Genomic DNA, 16,873 nt, shown 5'->3' with positions numbered 1-16,873 from the left:
AAGTGTTTGAATACCCATTGCATTATTAAACACAAATTCCATTGAAGTAATGAGAAAAAAGGCTAACATTAGCCGCTGTGCTATACTGAGAAGAGAAACTCAGAAAACAGACTTGCCAGGCAATGCTCTGCTGGTTCTTATGCTAATAGGTAGTTAATTTAGAGGCCTTTGTAGTCATGTCATTTTTATCATTGAGAGGCAACTTATTAAATTAAGAAAAATAGGTCATAAGAAAAATAGATCATAAGTGATAAATGTTCAGTAAGAAAAATTGTCTTAAGAAAGATAATCATATTGATATCTCTTTGTATTAGTGTTATTCATCTCTAATGCCTTATAACTCTCAGTGATTGAAAGTATTGTATAAGCAACATCAATATTCCAAAAATTTGGCTAAGAGAAATCATAGCTAAAGTAAAATTCCCTATTTCAAGCTTTCAGAGTTGTAATCCATGATACATCCATGGTAGGAAAACTCTACTTATAAAACTTGTAAAAAATACAAGTAAACCAAAAACCTTCTCTTTACATATTGTAGCAAGAAGGAAGAAAACTGGTAGAAGCTTATTTTGATTTAGTTTGATTGATAAGCTGAACACAAGAAGACATCAGCTGAGAGACCATGGCAAGACTGGGGGCGGGTAGCCCTGGTGAGGAGCATTTGTACTTGACTTGGTTGTTAATATAGTCCCTGGAATAGCACTAAGGTGACAGAAGTCACAGTGTTTGCAGCACATTGTTTGTGAATCTAACCTGTGGTACTTAAACAGCTCTGGAGTGTGATTGAAACTAGCACAATAAGGTAATTGCCTGGTGATGTATGATAAATCATAGTGAGGAAGGCCACATGGAAGAAAACCTTTGAATCTATGTCTTAGTTCACCAATATAATAAATTTAAAAAGTAGACTTCATAAAATTATCCAGAAAACATCCCCACATATTTAATTTCTCACAAGAAGCTATACCAAATTACAGTCCCTATTCTTCAAGTCATGACATTGTTCCCCAGCAAAACAATCTGAACACTGAGAATCTTTATAGGAAATAATCAAGCTACAACTTCAGTCTTTAACCATTTGAGGACTGTATAGGAAATAACTGAGCTACAACTTCAGTCTTTAACTGTCTGGGGAATGTATTGATTGTATGTTTCTTGAATGCACTGGTAATCAGTGACTTTCAAAATAATTTAATCACTGAGGTGGTTGTCTTCATTGGCAATTCCCATTAATTTTTATTCTGGGATACAGTGGGATAAATTTTAAATTATTTGACATTACTATAGATCTATTTTAAAATATTTTAGGTATAACCGAAGTTGGTTTGATCTTAAGACTATATTTGACTGCCACTTAGGCAAGATATTTCTGAGTGCCCTAAACAATATCCCAGGAAGCATGAGTCCTTCCAGTCTGGCCGAGAATTCATGCAGGGAATGAGACCAGCTTGAAGAAAGTACAGAGTAGATTTTCTCAGACACCAGTTGCAATGCCAAGCAGGGTAGAGAGGTGAGCTCTTTACTCAAGTCACAGTGTGCATCTATAGGGAGTACAAGCACAGGCACACTCCATACTGTGATCTCATCATATACACACACAGGCATACCTTGTACAATGATCTCATTATCATAAGGAGTGCTGAATCATAGCTGCATAATAAGCTTCAGTCATTTTGTATGCTAGATCAGAAGTCAAGACTACCAAAGGTATATGCCCCTACACATACTCTGCAGGCTCACTCTGTAATCATTCTCTTCTATGGTATATGTTCTCTAAACTTATACTGCTGTGATTGCCTTAGAAGTTCAGCTGAAGGTGCCCAACTCAGGAAGTATTATACAGTCTACCACCCCTCTTCCCTGTGTTCATGGTGGGGAAACTTGTATAGTATCCTTGTCTTGAAGATATTTTCTCCATTTATCTTCTCTACCTTGTAACATGTGAATAAATCTAGTTCCTTCTATTATTTTATAACTTTCACTGTTTCATATAAACATCAGGTATTCTTCCTATTATTTTGTGAAATGTATCATATAGGTCTGCTTTTTAATATTTTTGTCAATTTGAACTCTTTCTATTGTTTGCTGTTTTATGTTCTCAAATTTCACACAATACTCTGATTTCTCTTCAGATAGTATAAATCTTTCACTGTTTCACATTTCACACTTTTTTAAAACTTTTAGTTTTATTTATTTGAGAGAGAGACAAAGAGAGAGAGAGAGAAAGGGGCAGAGAAAGGGAAAAACAGAATGGGAGTCCAAGGGCTTCCAGCCACTCCAAAGGAACTCCAGACACATATTACCCCTTGTGCATCTGCCTTAGAGTGGGTTCTGGGGAATGGAACCAAGGTCCTTTGGCTCTGCTGGCAAACACCTTAAGTGCTAAGCCATCTCCCCAGCCCACATTTCACAAGTTTTAATAGGATAATAACCAGGTATACCACAGCAATGCTTGGTAGCAAAAGTAGCTTACGGAAACCATGGCCACTTTCATCAGATGGATCATGGTTGAAATGGTCTTGTTTTTAGGACTCTGATCTGTTTCATACAAATTCCAAGCTTGATATTACTACTGGAACTGAACAGGAAACTTTCCATCCAGGGCACTCAGTTCAGGTCATGTCCATTATGTCCTGGTATCTGGGCAGGTAACAACAGGATAAAGGTTCTGTACACATCAAAAATTTCAAGTGCAACAGCCTAAATGGAACTTAAGTCTCCAATGGAATTTTTATCCTCCATGAAGAGTCCCTTTCTTCCAAATCCAATATTATTTCTGCCTATTCTTATACTAAGCATATACTTAAGTGAGAAAAATAGCAGCTATCTTCTGTTGCATTGAAAATATTACTTCTTCCTGTTGAGAAATTTATTTTATATTTTTTAGCTCCTCAGATCTCTAAAGTCTTCAATAAACATAAGTACATAATGAATTTTTAAAGTTAGTTTTTTAAACTATCAATGCAGAGTGTAATTGAGTCTGTATAGTCTTCTATTTTCACTTAGAAATAGAACTCCTGGTTTTGCTATTTCCTGTTAATGAACACACTAGCCTCTTGAATGTATTCATCTTTCTTCTTGATTCTGTTATGCCTTTATGCAATTTGTCATTGTTTTGTGATTACACCTAGATATTTGGTGAGTCTTCCTTGTCAAATCACCTTCCTATCTGAAAACTTCTGCTTACATTTTCTGTGAGAGCAATTATTCCCATGGCTTAGCTGGCAATCATCAGCAGATGCCACATTGCTCACAGCGGTGCAGCTTGTCATTCCTCCTACACGATTGCTCTGTCTAGATGCCCTAGTGTGTTGTCTTCTGGATAAGTGCCCATGTTGTCTAGTCTATACAGGAGAGAGAAGATATGCAATGCAAACAGTTTCCCCTGCTAATCATTCTCAGTTGCACAAGACCCCTAATTCAACTTACAGCCTCTTGTTCAGAGGTTGCACTTGCTAGGTATCATCCTTGAACTTCCTTAAGCTCTTCAGAATTTTTTTAAATCACACAACTTGGTATAAGATTTTTCTGACAAAGTAAAATTTTATTAAATAGCTAGTCCATTTATGTAAGTAGTACTTTCTCATTTCATCCATTATTATTACCACCAGGGATTTATTCACTTCTTTCAAATAAAATCATATGTTACAACACCATTTGTAGTTTTTGGAGAAAAAAAAATAAGATATTTACATGTGTTTTATCCGTGATGTTAATGTGCTGTCAGAAAATGTACTATATATACTTTAAATAATTATTGCTTAAATTACAAGTGTGTATTATGGTCCATATGTATTCATATACACCTAAGTCCAAGTCTATTTTTACAGAAGAATAAATAACCTATATCTAAGACCATGCCTTTCATCTATAAGCCACACAGACAGACTTTCACTATCAGACCCTGTTACGTAGGTAACTGTTGGCACACATGCACAGAGGAGAGCATCACATCATGTCATAATTTTATTTGTGATACATGATCATTTAAAGCCAAGTTACTGAATAACATGCTTGCTTTTGTAACCCAAATTTATATTGAATTCACAAGTGTTTTGGAAATATGCAACACATTTCTTTTCTTTTGTCTACAAATTTATTAAACAGAATTTCAGAAAAACTTCTTTATCATTTCTCAACTTTTACTTTATTACAGACATTAAATAAATAATGAAAACATATTAACTTTGTAACAGTAAATTTTAAGTCACATTTTCCTTCCATAAATTTAAATATACCAGGTTGGTATCATTCCTATACACATTTATGTAAATTGCTTTCATTATACTTACACATTTTTCATTATCACTCAAGATCTATTGTAAAGTTAACATTTTAATGGTAATATTTTACTGAAACAAAAGTATGCTACTACTGTTAGAAATGAGTTTGGATCACAAAAGGTCACATAATCCAAACTATTTCACCAGTGCAATGTTTACTTCTATAGAAGGGTTCACAGCCTTAAATTTTCAGGCAAGCAAGCACTCACAGTGGGAAGTCTACTAGGATTTTAATTCCCTAACTGAGGATTCCGTGCCTCACTCTGATAAGTCAAAACTCAACCTTACACTTTTAACATGATTGGCTACTTTATATGTAGCTGAAAATGAAATTTTATGAATATTTACCAAATACCTGCATGGGAATTTTAGTTCTGTGAACTGCTGACCCAGGATACACTTTCACAACATGGCCTCTTTTCTCAAAATGGTCTTTCCCTATCTTATTTAACCCATTGGTGTAAAAGGCAATATATGTTTCATATTTCTCAGGACCACTTACACACTGAATACTTATCTCCAAACTTTGTAGTTTTTTAAAGGTAGAGTAAGCATGAATTTGAGTCCTTCTTACAACACATATACACAAAGCTTTTATTATGTCCCAAGCTTGTGATGAACACTGACCTTTACAGTAAAAGAATGCAGGCTATTATTCATTTATGGAATTATGCTATATATCTAGATATACATAATATAGAAAATATGTTATAAGTATTAAAATATGAGGTTTCTCTTAGATAAGAGATGAAGGAAGATTAAAGGGGAAAGGAGCAGCTATAAACATCTGTAAAGCAAGAACTGGAAGTGGGATGCAGTTCATAGGAGCTGAAGATAAATGCAGTGCATTTCAAAATATATGGGGGCTAGGGCCTGAGGAATGGCCAAAATGGACAGCTGGAAAAGACCCAAGTTACCTTAAGAAAAATTGAGATAGGGAACTAAAGATTACTCATGTTTAAAATACAAACAAGTTATCTACATATCTAATCATTAATGCTTAATTAATTCTTAAGGACAAGTGGGGCTTCATGCATTATGCACAATAAAATTTAATGAATTTAGAATCCATTTTCTATGTTCCATTTTGTTTATTTTTATGTTCCTAGCATGTGACACTAAATCTCTTCATTTAGCAAACAATAAATACACAACAGTAACTATAGTGACATTGCTAAGCCAATTATGTTCTCATTACATAAGTTATAATCATTTGCTCCCTTTCCTTGGTAAACATATTTTTATTGCTCTCAATATGACAAGCATTCTGTTAGGTGCTGACAATGAAATGAAGGTGTTCTATTAACTTGTCTTGTGGGGCCAGAAGTTGGTAGAAAAGACAAATACCCACTAGAGTGGCTCAGATCAAAGCAAAGTCGTGTTCTTTCAAAGAATGAACAAGGGGAATCCCAACATGTAATTACGGATAGATTTTGTAATATAAAGAGAAAACTCTAGCATGAAAGGTTAAAGGATGGTTCTGCAAGGATATGATGGAGTTCTCACAAAAGAGAATGATATGGGCAGAGATAGAAAAGTCACAGCAAGTGAGACATAGCTGAGAAGAGACAGAAGGTGTAAAAGAGACTGTGACACAATGCTTAAAGAGTCACAATCATGGCTTCTGTTTTGATGTGATGGAAATATCCAGAAATTAAAAGTTTTAGAAAGTGGTAGCAAGTGGATTCTTGATCAGATGGTTATATTTTAAAAATAGTTTTTATTTCTCTATTTATTTGAGAGAGATGGAGAGAGACAGAGAGTCAGATAAAGAGAGAAAATGGGAGTGCCAGGGCCTCTAGCCACTGCAAATGAACTCTGGATGCATGTGTCCTCTTGTGCAACTAGCTTACATGGGTCCTGGGGAATTGAATCTGGGTCCTTAGGCTTTGCAAGCTAGTGCATTAGCTGCTAAGTGAGCTTTCCAGCTCAAGATGGATACTATTTTTAAAAGATAAAAATTATTTCTCTCTAATCATGAGTAGTAGTTAAAGAATAAGACTTATATGAAGAAGTAAGGTCAGCATACACTGTGTTACAGAAGCCCAAGGCAGAGATGATGATCACCTAGAAGAGGGATGGTGGGCAATGGAGAAAAAGAGGAGGGCTTAGCAAGAATTCAGGATGAAAGATCAAAACAAATAGATATATACATAGGGATATAGTTGATAGATGACTTTTTCAAATCAAATCATTTTGATGATCTCCTATTTGACTACTTTTGCCAGCTTTTACACTTAAATTATTTTATAAGTATGTTCTGTTTCTCTATAATGATATGATATCTTAGGTACTTGTGGATCTAAAGTTGTTTGTGGAAGGTAGAATAAAAATGAGTTAAATTTGAGAGTCTAACTGAGCAAAAAAGACTGGAGCACTGGACAGCCCTCAGAATCAGAAGAGGTTTTAGGAACCCCAGCTTAACTGGATCAGCTTCTGAGCTAAAACAGCAGAGTTACAGAACTACTTTTGGTGGTTACAGGACAGCACTTTGCTGAAATTGAACCTATGTGTTTTATGGGAATGGCTGATGCTCAACTGCTGTGATTGGCTGATACTCTGGCATCTAGTAGAGGAATCTTTCTCCAGAGGTAGGCTTTCTGTGAATCCACATAGTTTATAGGTAGCCATTAATTCTGTGAGTAATCTAATAAAAAGGCATGCACCAGACGAATTGAGCTTAGTTTTACAGGTGATGTATGTTCTGTCCATCTATGAATCTATCATCTATCTATCTACCTATCATTTCTGCTGACTCTAATCTATTGCGGCGCATTTTCTTGTGTCCTTAATCTTTGCAAATGGTATCTTTCTTCTTTCTTCACTTCTTTTTTTAAAAAATTTAATTTATTAGTTTTCTTTTCAGCAAATACAGGCAGTTGGGTACCATTGTTTAGGCTCATCCATGATCTCCCCCCTCCCATTGGACCCTCCTGGTTGATGTACATGGGTCCTGCATTGTGGAGTTAGCCCACAGTTATTGGTACGATAAATGTCTCTGACATTCTTTCCGCTCCTCTTCTGCAAAATTTCCCTGAACCATGTTGGGTTCATTTTTGGTCCGCTTCAGTGCTGAGGTGTTGGGGGCCTCTGAGGCTCTGGCTCTCTGATTTGGTAGGAGCTTAGTTTTCTCTGTGTTGGTCTCCTTCCCCTTTGTGCTGATATCCAGTTCATCAGGAAAACATCACCCTTGCTTGTTTCACCAATTGTCCTTAGTTTCAGTAGGGCCCCTTTTGAGGTGTGTTGGGGCAGCTCTCTCCTTAGGATCTGCATCTATCTGAAAAAGAGAAGCAGATTCTCCAACGGAGAGTAAGTTAGCACCCGGAAAATTGAGATAACAATTACTTTTTTGATAGAGAGTTTGATAGGTGTAGGCCCTCTTGTCCAAGCAACTCATTGTCTAACCCAATTAGCAACAAATAACCTGATGTGATGCCCACACAAGTGCAATAGTGGCACACAGCCATGGTGGGGAACCAACTGCTCTTGATTTGGCTAACTGATCCCCTCAGTGATAGGAGACCCATAGCTGCAGCTGGGAAACAAGTCAGAACCATACTCAAACATAAGCCCACTCTCCAATATCAAGCTACCATCAATCATGGGGTACAAGAGGGCACTTCTTTTTTTTTTTTATTGTGTTGTTGAGTCAGGGTCTCACTCCAGCCCAGGCTGACCTGGAACTCACTGTGTAGATCCAGGCTTGCCTCAAACTCATTACAATCCTCCTACCTCAGCCTCCCAAGTTCCACCATGCCTGGCTTTTTTTGACTGATATTTTGCATGTCCTATGGGCTCAAATGAACTGTGTTTCATATTCTTTCTTATAGAAAGGAGAGTCACCACCAACATTACATCTAGCATCAATATCCTCAGATTCATTTACTCTTCTCATGACATGCATCAAATTCATCCAAAGTGCTCATATTTCACCTCAGTGATATTGCAAAATTTAGTATATGCACCGCAGTTCTCCTATTGATTCCCACCTTCGACACAGTCATTTTGATACTCATATGATGTAACAAGTTTTGACAAAGAAGATTCTGGAAAGACTGAATTTCTAACCCCAATTAAAGACCATACTCTTACTCCAAGTAAAGAGACTCTCAAGACATCACTATCCACTGGGGACTTTTGGTGTATGGGCTAAATTAAAAGCTTCTATAAGTATTTGTAAAATTTGTTATTTTTCAATTTCATTCTTAAAGACAAATCAAAAACCAAAAGTAGTTTACTAGTTTTCTATAGGTGAGTATGCATACAATGTGGAAATTGTTATAGGAAATCGATAGGCCTTTTCATAAGTCTCCTATACATCATCATAGTTACATGAGACATACACACATTTTCAGATGGTAGCATCTGTGTTAGCTTCTCATTGTTGTGAAATCAATTTATGGGAGGAAAAATTGATTTTGTTCATGCTTTCAAAGGGCTTTCTTCAATGGTTGTCCATCATAAGATGACCTAAGGTGTGATAGAACATAGCTGATTATGTCGTGACAGCCAGGAAGGAAGATACAGAGACTTAAGGGACTAAGGACAAAAATATACTTATTAAGGACAGACTTCCAGGAACTTCATTTAATAAGGATACACCTAAAGTTTCCAAGTACGTCCTAATAACACCACCAGCTGGGGAAGTGCCTTTAACACATGAGCCTTTGGAGGGCATTCTGGCTCCAAACTATAGCAGTATCCTCAATAATTTGTTTGTTGGGGAATCAAAAAAGAGAACAAACTCCTGAAAATATCCCAAAAGAACATAAAAAACAGATAAATGAAATAGGGACATCAATACAATATATCAGTAAGGAAATAGAAATACTGATGCAAACCAATCTGAATTACTGAAAATGAAAAGCACAGTAGATTGAATAAAAATCTCCATAGAAACTCTCAATACAATGAATCAAGAGAGCACAGAATAGCTGAGCTACAATACAATATGAAGGATTTCAAGCATTCCAACAAGGAGAAAGATAAATTATTTTTTTAAAAAAAGGTTTAAACAGGGATATCAGAAAATTTTGGACACTAGGAAGAGACCAAACTGATAAATTCTAGTTGTAGAAAAGAGAGAAAAATTTTAATCTAATGGCATAGCACTTTTCAAAAAAAAAAAAAATTATAGAAGAAAATTTCTCCAAATTAGGGAAGGAGATGCTAGTACAGATACAAGAAGAGCTTAGAATACCAAACAGACAAGACCAGTAATGAATCTCTTTGTCATGTTAAAATTAAACTAATAAATGTACAAAATAGGGAAATATATTGAAAGCAATGAGAGAGAAGCATCTGTACACCCACCATAAATATTTCTTGGGTTGGAGAGATGGGTTAGTGGTTAAGCACTTGCCTGTGAAGCTTAAGGACACCAGTTTGAGGCTCAATTTCCCAGATGCACAAGGGGGTGGACACGTCTGGAGTTTGTTTGCAGTGGCTGGAGGCCCTGGCACACCCATTCTCTTTCTATCTGCCTCTTCTCACTCTGTCACTCTCAAATAAATTAATAAAAGTTTTTTAAAGAAAAAGATTTCTTAACAGAAAGTTTAAAAGCTAGAAGAGCTTGGGGTGATATATTCAAGCTTTGAAAAAATAAAATAAAATAAAATAAAATAAAATAAAATAAAATAAAATAAAATAAAATAAAATAGGGGCCAGGAGTGGTGGCGCATGCCTTTAATCTCAGCACTCAGGAGGCAGAGGTAGTAGGATTGCCATGAGTTTGAGGCTACCCTGAGACTACATAGTGAATTCCAGGTCAGCCAGAGATAGAGTGAAATCCTACCTCAAAAGGAAAAAAAAAAAAAAAAAAACAGCTGTCAACCCGGACTATTCTTACCCAGATTCAGCAAAGCTACCTGCCATAATTGAAAGAGAAAGAAAATAATAATCCATGATTAAAGAAGGCTAATGGAATACATGACTATTAAATCAGCTCTATGCAAAATATCTGCAGGAATCATTTGAACAGAAAAGAAAAAAATAATATATGTGAGGCTATCAAAAATAATAAACCATGTTTGAATAATAGTTAATACAAGAGGAATAGAAAAATATGAAGCACTACAAATTAAACAAAAATGAAAGGAATTAACAGACAACTCTCAATAATAATTGTAAATATGCATAGTCTAAATCAAAAGACACTCATTAGCCAAATGGATTAAAAGGGAGGATCTTTGCATGTATTTCTTGCCTCCTAGGAAATCATCTCTTAATAAAAGAAAGGAGGGAAAAATATGGAAAATGATATTTCAACTAAGTGGGCCTAGAAAACAAGCTGGTGTTGCTGACCTAATATCTGATAAGATAGAATTCAAACAAGTATTAGAAGAGATAAAAGACACTTTATTCTGATTAAGGTAATTACCAAACAAGAAGATATTATAATTCTAAACACACATGCAATAAATACATGTAGACCCAATTTTATTAAACAAACACTATTATATGTAAATAAGAGATTAACCCATGTGTAATAGTAATGTATAATTTCATTAATCCAAGCTCACTGATCAAAAGATCATCCATGAACAAACAAACAAAAAAAAAAAAAATCAGAGAAGCATCTGAGTTAAATAATATCATAGAACAATTGGATCTAACAAACATCTACCAAACAGTCCACTTGAATGTTACAGAATACAGCTTCTTTTCAGTAGCACATGAAACTTTCTAAAAATGTATCATATATTAGGAAGCAAAACAAATCTTTAAAAATACAGGAGAAATGAAATTATTCCTTGTATTGTGTTTGATCATAATGTAAGAAGACTAATCAAAAGCAGGAAATACTATTGGACATGCAGAAACACATGGAAACTAAATGATACACTGTGGAACAAGTAATGGTAATTGAAGAAATCAAAAAGGTAATTTAAAAAAATTCTAGAATTTGATGACAAGTAAATACTACATGCCAAAACCTATGGGAAATAAAAAGGCAAACAGGCAAATTTATAACAGAGTTTCTTTACTTTGTGTTGCTTTACCTTAAGAAATTAGAGCTGGGCATGGTGACATACACCTTTAATCCCAGCACTCTGGGAGGCAGAGATAGGGGGATTGTTGTGAGTTCAAGGCCACTCTTGGACTACAGAGGGAATTCCAGGTCAGCCTGAGCTAGACCAGAACTCTACCTCAAAAAATCAAAGAAAATATAAAGAAAGCAGATAAGGATCAAAAGTAAAACTTACTAATACCATAAGGCCTTGAAAAGAACAAGATGAATCAAAAATTAGTAGGCAGAAGCCAGGCGTGGTGGCGCACGCCTTTAATCCCAGCACTCAGGAGGTAGAGGTAGGAGGATTGCCATGAGTTCAAGGCCACCCTGAGACTCCATAGTGAATTCCAGGTCAGCCTGGTCTAGAGTGAGACCCTACCTCGAAAAACCAAAAAAAAAAAAAAAAAAATAGTAGGCAGAAAGAAAAAATGAAGATAAGGGAAAAAATTAATGGAATAGAAATAGGTTGCAACCCACATTGAGCTGTTGATCAGTGAGGTCTATGAAGTCCTTAAAACAAGAAAGGCTTCTGACAAAGCACTTGATTACCCACCTGAAATAAAAGGCTAGACTCTATACTATGTGCAGCCCACAGAGAACATTGAGAGATCCAGATGGAATCTATAAAGAAGACAGTATCCAGATCATTAGTTCATATAGCTCTGGATTATGCTACATGGCCTCCTAGGGGAAAATTGCCAATAATGTTTTAAACAAGCAGGGGATACTGCTATATGAAAGCAATAAGGCTGATAAGAAGTATCCAACTGTGCTATAATAGCACACAGCCTAGCTGGGTAACCAGTGACTCTCTGATTGGCAAAGAAATCTACTCAGTGTAAAGGAAACCATAGCTGGAACTGGGAACCAGGCTATAATTCTATGGAGACCAAGACTATGGACTCCAAGGAGAGAAGCTACCACCAGTCTTTGGCAAAAAGTGAAGCTATACCTATAAAATATTTCTAAGTTAACAATGCTTATCCCCCTTTTTTCTTTTCTTTTTTTATTGGTTAGGTACATACTCAGTGTGTAAACAGCACATGTTGGTACCATCCTTACCCTCCTCCCTGTACTCCCTCCCCCCAAAATGGATCCTCCTGGCTGGGAATGCCAGTTATCCCCATGTGGATTGTGAGTCCTGCATTATTGAGGGTAGCCATCAATTATGGGGAAGAAGTAATGTCTCTGTGCATAATGTCCCAACTGGTGGATCTAACAATCTTTCTGCTGCTTCTTCTGTGAATTTCCCCTAGCTATGTTCCGTTTGTATTAGGTTTACTTCAGTTATGAGCTCTTGGGAGCCTCTGTGTCTCTGGATCTCTGGTTTGGTAGGAGTTGAGAGTTCTCTGTGTCTATCTCCTTCACCCTTGAGCTGATACCAAGTTCACCAAGAAAGCAGCACTCTTGCTCATTCCCCCTTTATCCTATCCTGATCTCACTCACTGTTGGAAGATGTGTTTGTCTTTTTCAAAAGACATCAAGAAACAAGAACAACCAAAATATATCAACAAGACATGAAAAGATAGAGGACTCCCTGACAGGAGATGAACCACCACATCAGCCAGGACCCAGATGAAACCACAAAGGAATTGACAAGATTAGTAAAAGTGATGCTTCCACAGTGAGCCTGAAAGCTTGTGTCAGGCTGATGGAGGCAGACATTGAGGTTACTCAAAGGTGCTAAAGTATAAATCTAGAAGCTGCTAAGAAATCAACACTTATGTTGACTTAAAACACACCCACCACAGCTCAGGAGATTTTGAAGAAGGGGGAGTTGAAAGATTGTAACAACCACAGGGTGGGATGAAATATCCAGAGACCTTATCCTCTCCAACATAAAGACTGACTGCTGCTCTTGCAACTAATAAACTATATATTCATGTTGAGTGTCAGAAATTTCACTATAGAATGATGACAGAGAGCAAGGAAATAATAGTACCATAGAGTAATCTCTCTCATGAACATAGATGCAACACTTCTCAATGAAATACTTACAAACAGAATATAGAAACACATAAAAAATACCATTCACCCTGAACAAGGGTGTATTATTTCATATATACAGGCTTGCTTAAACATATGAAAACCAATAATGGAATATACCATATGAATGGAATGAAGGAAAAAACTCACATGATCATATGACAAGCTACAGAATGATCATTTGACAAAACACAGCATTCCTTCATGATAAAAGTTCTGAAAAAAATGGAAATAGAAGGGACAAGGGAACTTGTGGCATAAAAAAGCCCATACATGACAAACCTACAGCCAACATTATACTAAATGGGGAAGTGCTTGAAGCATTTACACTAAAATCAGAAATAAAAAAGACAAGGGTGTACCCTCTCTCACTCTTCTTAGTTGTAGTACTGGAACTCTTTGTTAGAGCAATAATAAGACAAAAATAAAATGAAAATGGATACAAATGAAAAAAAAAAGTCCATTTGTCTTCATTTTTCTGATGACATGAAGCTATAAATACCAAATCCTAAAGACTCTACCAGAAAATTTTTAGAACTGATAAATACTTTCAGCAAAGTAGCATGATACAAATTTAGCATAGAGAAGTGAGTGGTCTTCATTTATACAAATAACTAACATGCTATAGACAAATTTAGAGAAACAATCCCATTTACAATTGCCTCAAAAATACTTTGGAATAAATGTTACTAAGAAAGTAAAAGACCTCTAAAATGAAAAACTTAAAATACTCATAAAGATGGGATGGAGGGATGGCTTAGCACTTAAGTGCTTGCCTGTGAATCCTAAGGACCCAAGTTCGAGGCTCGATTTCCCAGGACCCAAGTTAGCCAGAAGCACAAGGAGGCACATGTGTTTGAAGTTCGTTTACAGTGCCTGGAAGCCCTGATGCACCCATTCTCTCTTTCTCTCTCTCCCTCTCTCTCTCTCTCTCTCTTTCTCTGTCACTCTCAAATAAATGAATAATAACCAAAAATTTTTTTTAAAAACTATTCAATATAAAAGAAACTGGACTTCTGGTTAAGACAGCAGCATAGGTACCACCTCAAAGCAGCTTGGTGGAGGAGCCAAAAAAAACCAGCAAAATACACACTTTTACTAAAAAGTGAGGCAGGCAAATAGGGAGTTGAAATGGCAGTGGAGAAGTAGGAACGAACCAGAGCATGCAGAGCCCACACAGGCCAGCAGAAGCGGCTCTGGCAGGTCTGTGCATTGACTGTGGCAGTGGTGCCAGCCTGCTGCCAGGCTCAGCTTGAGCCGCAGGAAAACCAGGTGAGGGGATTTTCCACTCAAACCAGTGATCTCTTCAATCTCAAGAAATGTGAGGAAAGAACGATAGTGTATAATGGAGGAGCAGATCACAAGGTAGAAGAACATGTGGAACAGTGAGAGAACTAGACAGCATCAGCTCCCTCCCCCTCCCCGACAGCCAGTGCCCAGCTCCAGTGAACAGAGCAGCAGTCCAGGAACCCAGCCAAGCCTACCTGAAAAACCAGTGGGTCTCAAGCAGGAGCAAATAACTGAGACCAAAATCATCCCAAAAGGTAACTGGGATTATACCAGGTCAGTACCCATCTAATAAACCTGGTATATAGGCCTGAACCAGAAGTGCTAATTGCACCTTACATATAAGGATAAATTATATGTTAAATCTGATGGATGATCAGATTTGCCATTCTTAAATAAGCTGTATTTTGGGCTTGTTATCTGTTGCTTCTTGATTTATAGTGGCTTTGTTTCCTCTTCTGTTATGGACTAGGGAAGGGTCTCACCTGGTCACAAGCTGACTAGGAAACCTCTACAGACCAGAAATCTTTTTTTTTTTTATGGTTTTTACAAATATTGTTTATTTCCATGAAGCTGGTACAGACAGTGTCCATTGAAAACCCATGTCCCAGGCCAAGAAGTACAAATAAAATCAAAAAGAACAGTGTTCTTGTATACACTTCGGCATGAGTAACTTTAGTAGCTGCTAATGAAAATTAGAACTTCTCTGGATCTTCTGACAGGATCTCTTTCATGTTAAAATGCTTTCTTTCTCAGTAAAGCCATCTTTGGAGTTAGTCATGACCTCATTGTGTCTGTCACTTGACTCCAAACTTGATACTCTTCTTTTGGTCCAGACCCTCAGATTTTAAAAGTAGCTTCAAGTTGAGGAAAAGTCATTTTCCCACAGTTCAGTTCTCTGAAAAACTTCCATCTCCCACTGAAAATCATAGTCCAGGAGTGAAGCAATCTCATGCTACAGCTTCAGGGCCAACTGGAAGGTCATTATGAATGTTCAAATTGGTCGATCTACTTATCACCACAAACCTGAAAATGCAGTCCTGAAAAAGGAGCCTCTCTGAGCACACATGGAGTTTTAACAAGGAGAAGGCAACATGAAGGGGGCTGAGGTCTGATCACTAAAAATCAGCTCAATGAAAACAACCAGTGATGAATATTGAACACTAGGATTCAAATCACGGTATGTTCTAAAGAGGTGGAGTGCCCGTATTCAATCTTGTTTTGAACACCACATTACAAAAGAACTAGTTTTTTAAAAATAAAAAAGGATTGAGGGGAAAGAAAAAATAAAAATAACTAAACCCTTGAGTGACCCCCCGTTTGTTCCTGATAAACTTCAATCACATCTTCTTCCTCCATTCCCAGTTCTTTTGGAGTATGATTATCAGCAATCCTCTGACCTTCAAAGAGAAACCTGAGTGAATTCATTGGAACGCCCTGTCTTTGACAGTATGATTCTTTGAGTTTCTTGAGATGTGTTGTCATCTTCACTTTGAAGTGAATCTCACTGCTATCCTGTCCAATAACTTTTAGTTTAATGCATTCTCCTTCCTTCTTATCACCCAAGTCCTCAGTTGAAGGTTTTGCCTCCTGGTCAGACATGGTGACAGCCGCTTCGCCCAGGGGTGTCTCCGCACAGGAGCGGGTCTCGGGCACCGAGAAGCTGGCTCCGGGGTTTACAAAAATCGGTCGCTCTTCCCTACGGCACAACACGGCGGCTGCCCAGACCAGAAATCTTAACCCCCCTGTTGTCAAAATTACAGAAGTGGGTGAGGCACCACACAGCCTAAGGGATAGACAGAGGATCTGATTGTCACAATACCTTCTCTTGGATAAATACTCTGTGTTGTTTTTCATTGAAAGTGTATATTGTTTAGTTAAGTTTTAGAAACTATCTATATTTGTTTCCACTCAGCCTACATGAATACTCTAATAGCAGGCAAACCTAGAGTCACTTTTGTAGATACTCCAAGAGCCCTGAGAGCCACATCTAGCACCTTAAGCTCCTACCTGAAGATACATAACACAAGATTGATGGAAACATCTAATATGTTCAAATATGTTCAAAGAACTCAAAGAAGAAATCAAAGGAAGCAAAAAAGACACAAGACACCAATTTAATGAAATACAGAGGTCAATACTAGACATAAATAAGGAAACAGAAATAATAAAGAAAAATCAGTTACAATTACTAACAATAAAGAACACAGTTAATGAAATAAAAAAACTCTGTAGAAAATCTCACCAGCAGAATGGATGAAGGAGAGGACAGAATGTCTAAGCTAGAAGACCAGGTAGCATATCT

General features: G+C 36.9%; 1 protein-coding gene across 1 annotated transcript; it reads right to left on the bottom strand.

Moving 5' to 3' along the window:
• Positions 1-15,233: 15,233 nt before the first annotated feature.
• LOC101595755 (small ubiquitin-related modifier 1-like) lies at positions 15,234-16,278 on the bottom strand. The gene has a single exon (XM_045143984.1). It carries the CDS (start codon positions 16,168-16,170, stop codon positions 15,865-15,867), a length of 306 nt encoding a protein of 101 aa, XP_044999919.1. The 5' UTR covers positions 16,171-16,278; the 3' UTR covers positions 15,234-15,864.
• Between the last annotated feature and the right edge of the window lie 595 nt (positions 16,279-16,873).

Source organism: Jaculus jaculus, chromosome 2 (genome assembly GCF_020740685.1).
Source record: "Jaculus jaculus isolate mJacJac1 chromosome 2, mJacJac1.mat.Y.cur, whole genome shotgun sequence".
NCBI classification, from domain to species: domain Eukaryota; kingdom Metazoa; phylum Chordata; class Mammalia; order Rodentia; family Dipodidae; genus Jaculus; species Jaculus jaculus.
Note: the sequence above shows the minus strand (reverse complement) of the source record. Positions and strands in the feature narration are given on the sequence as shown.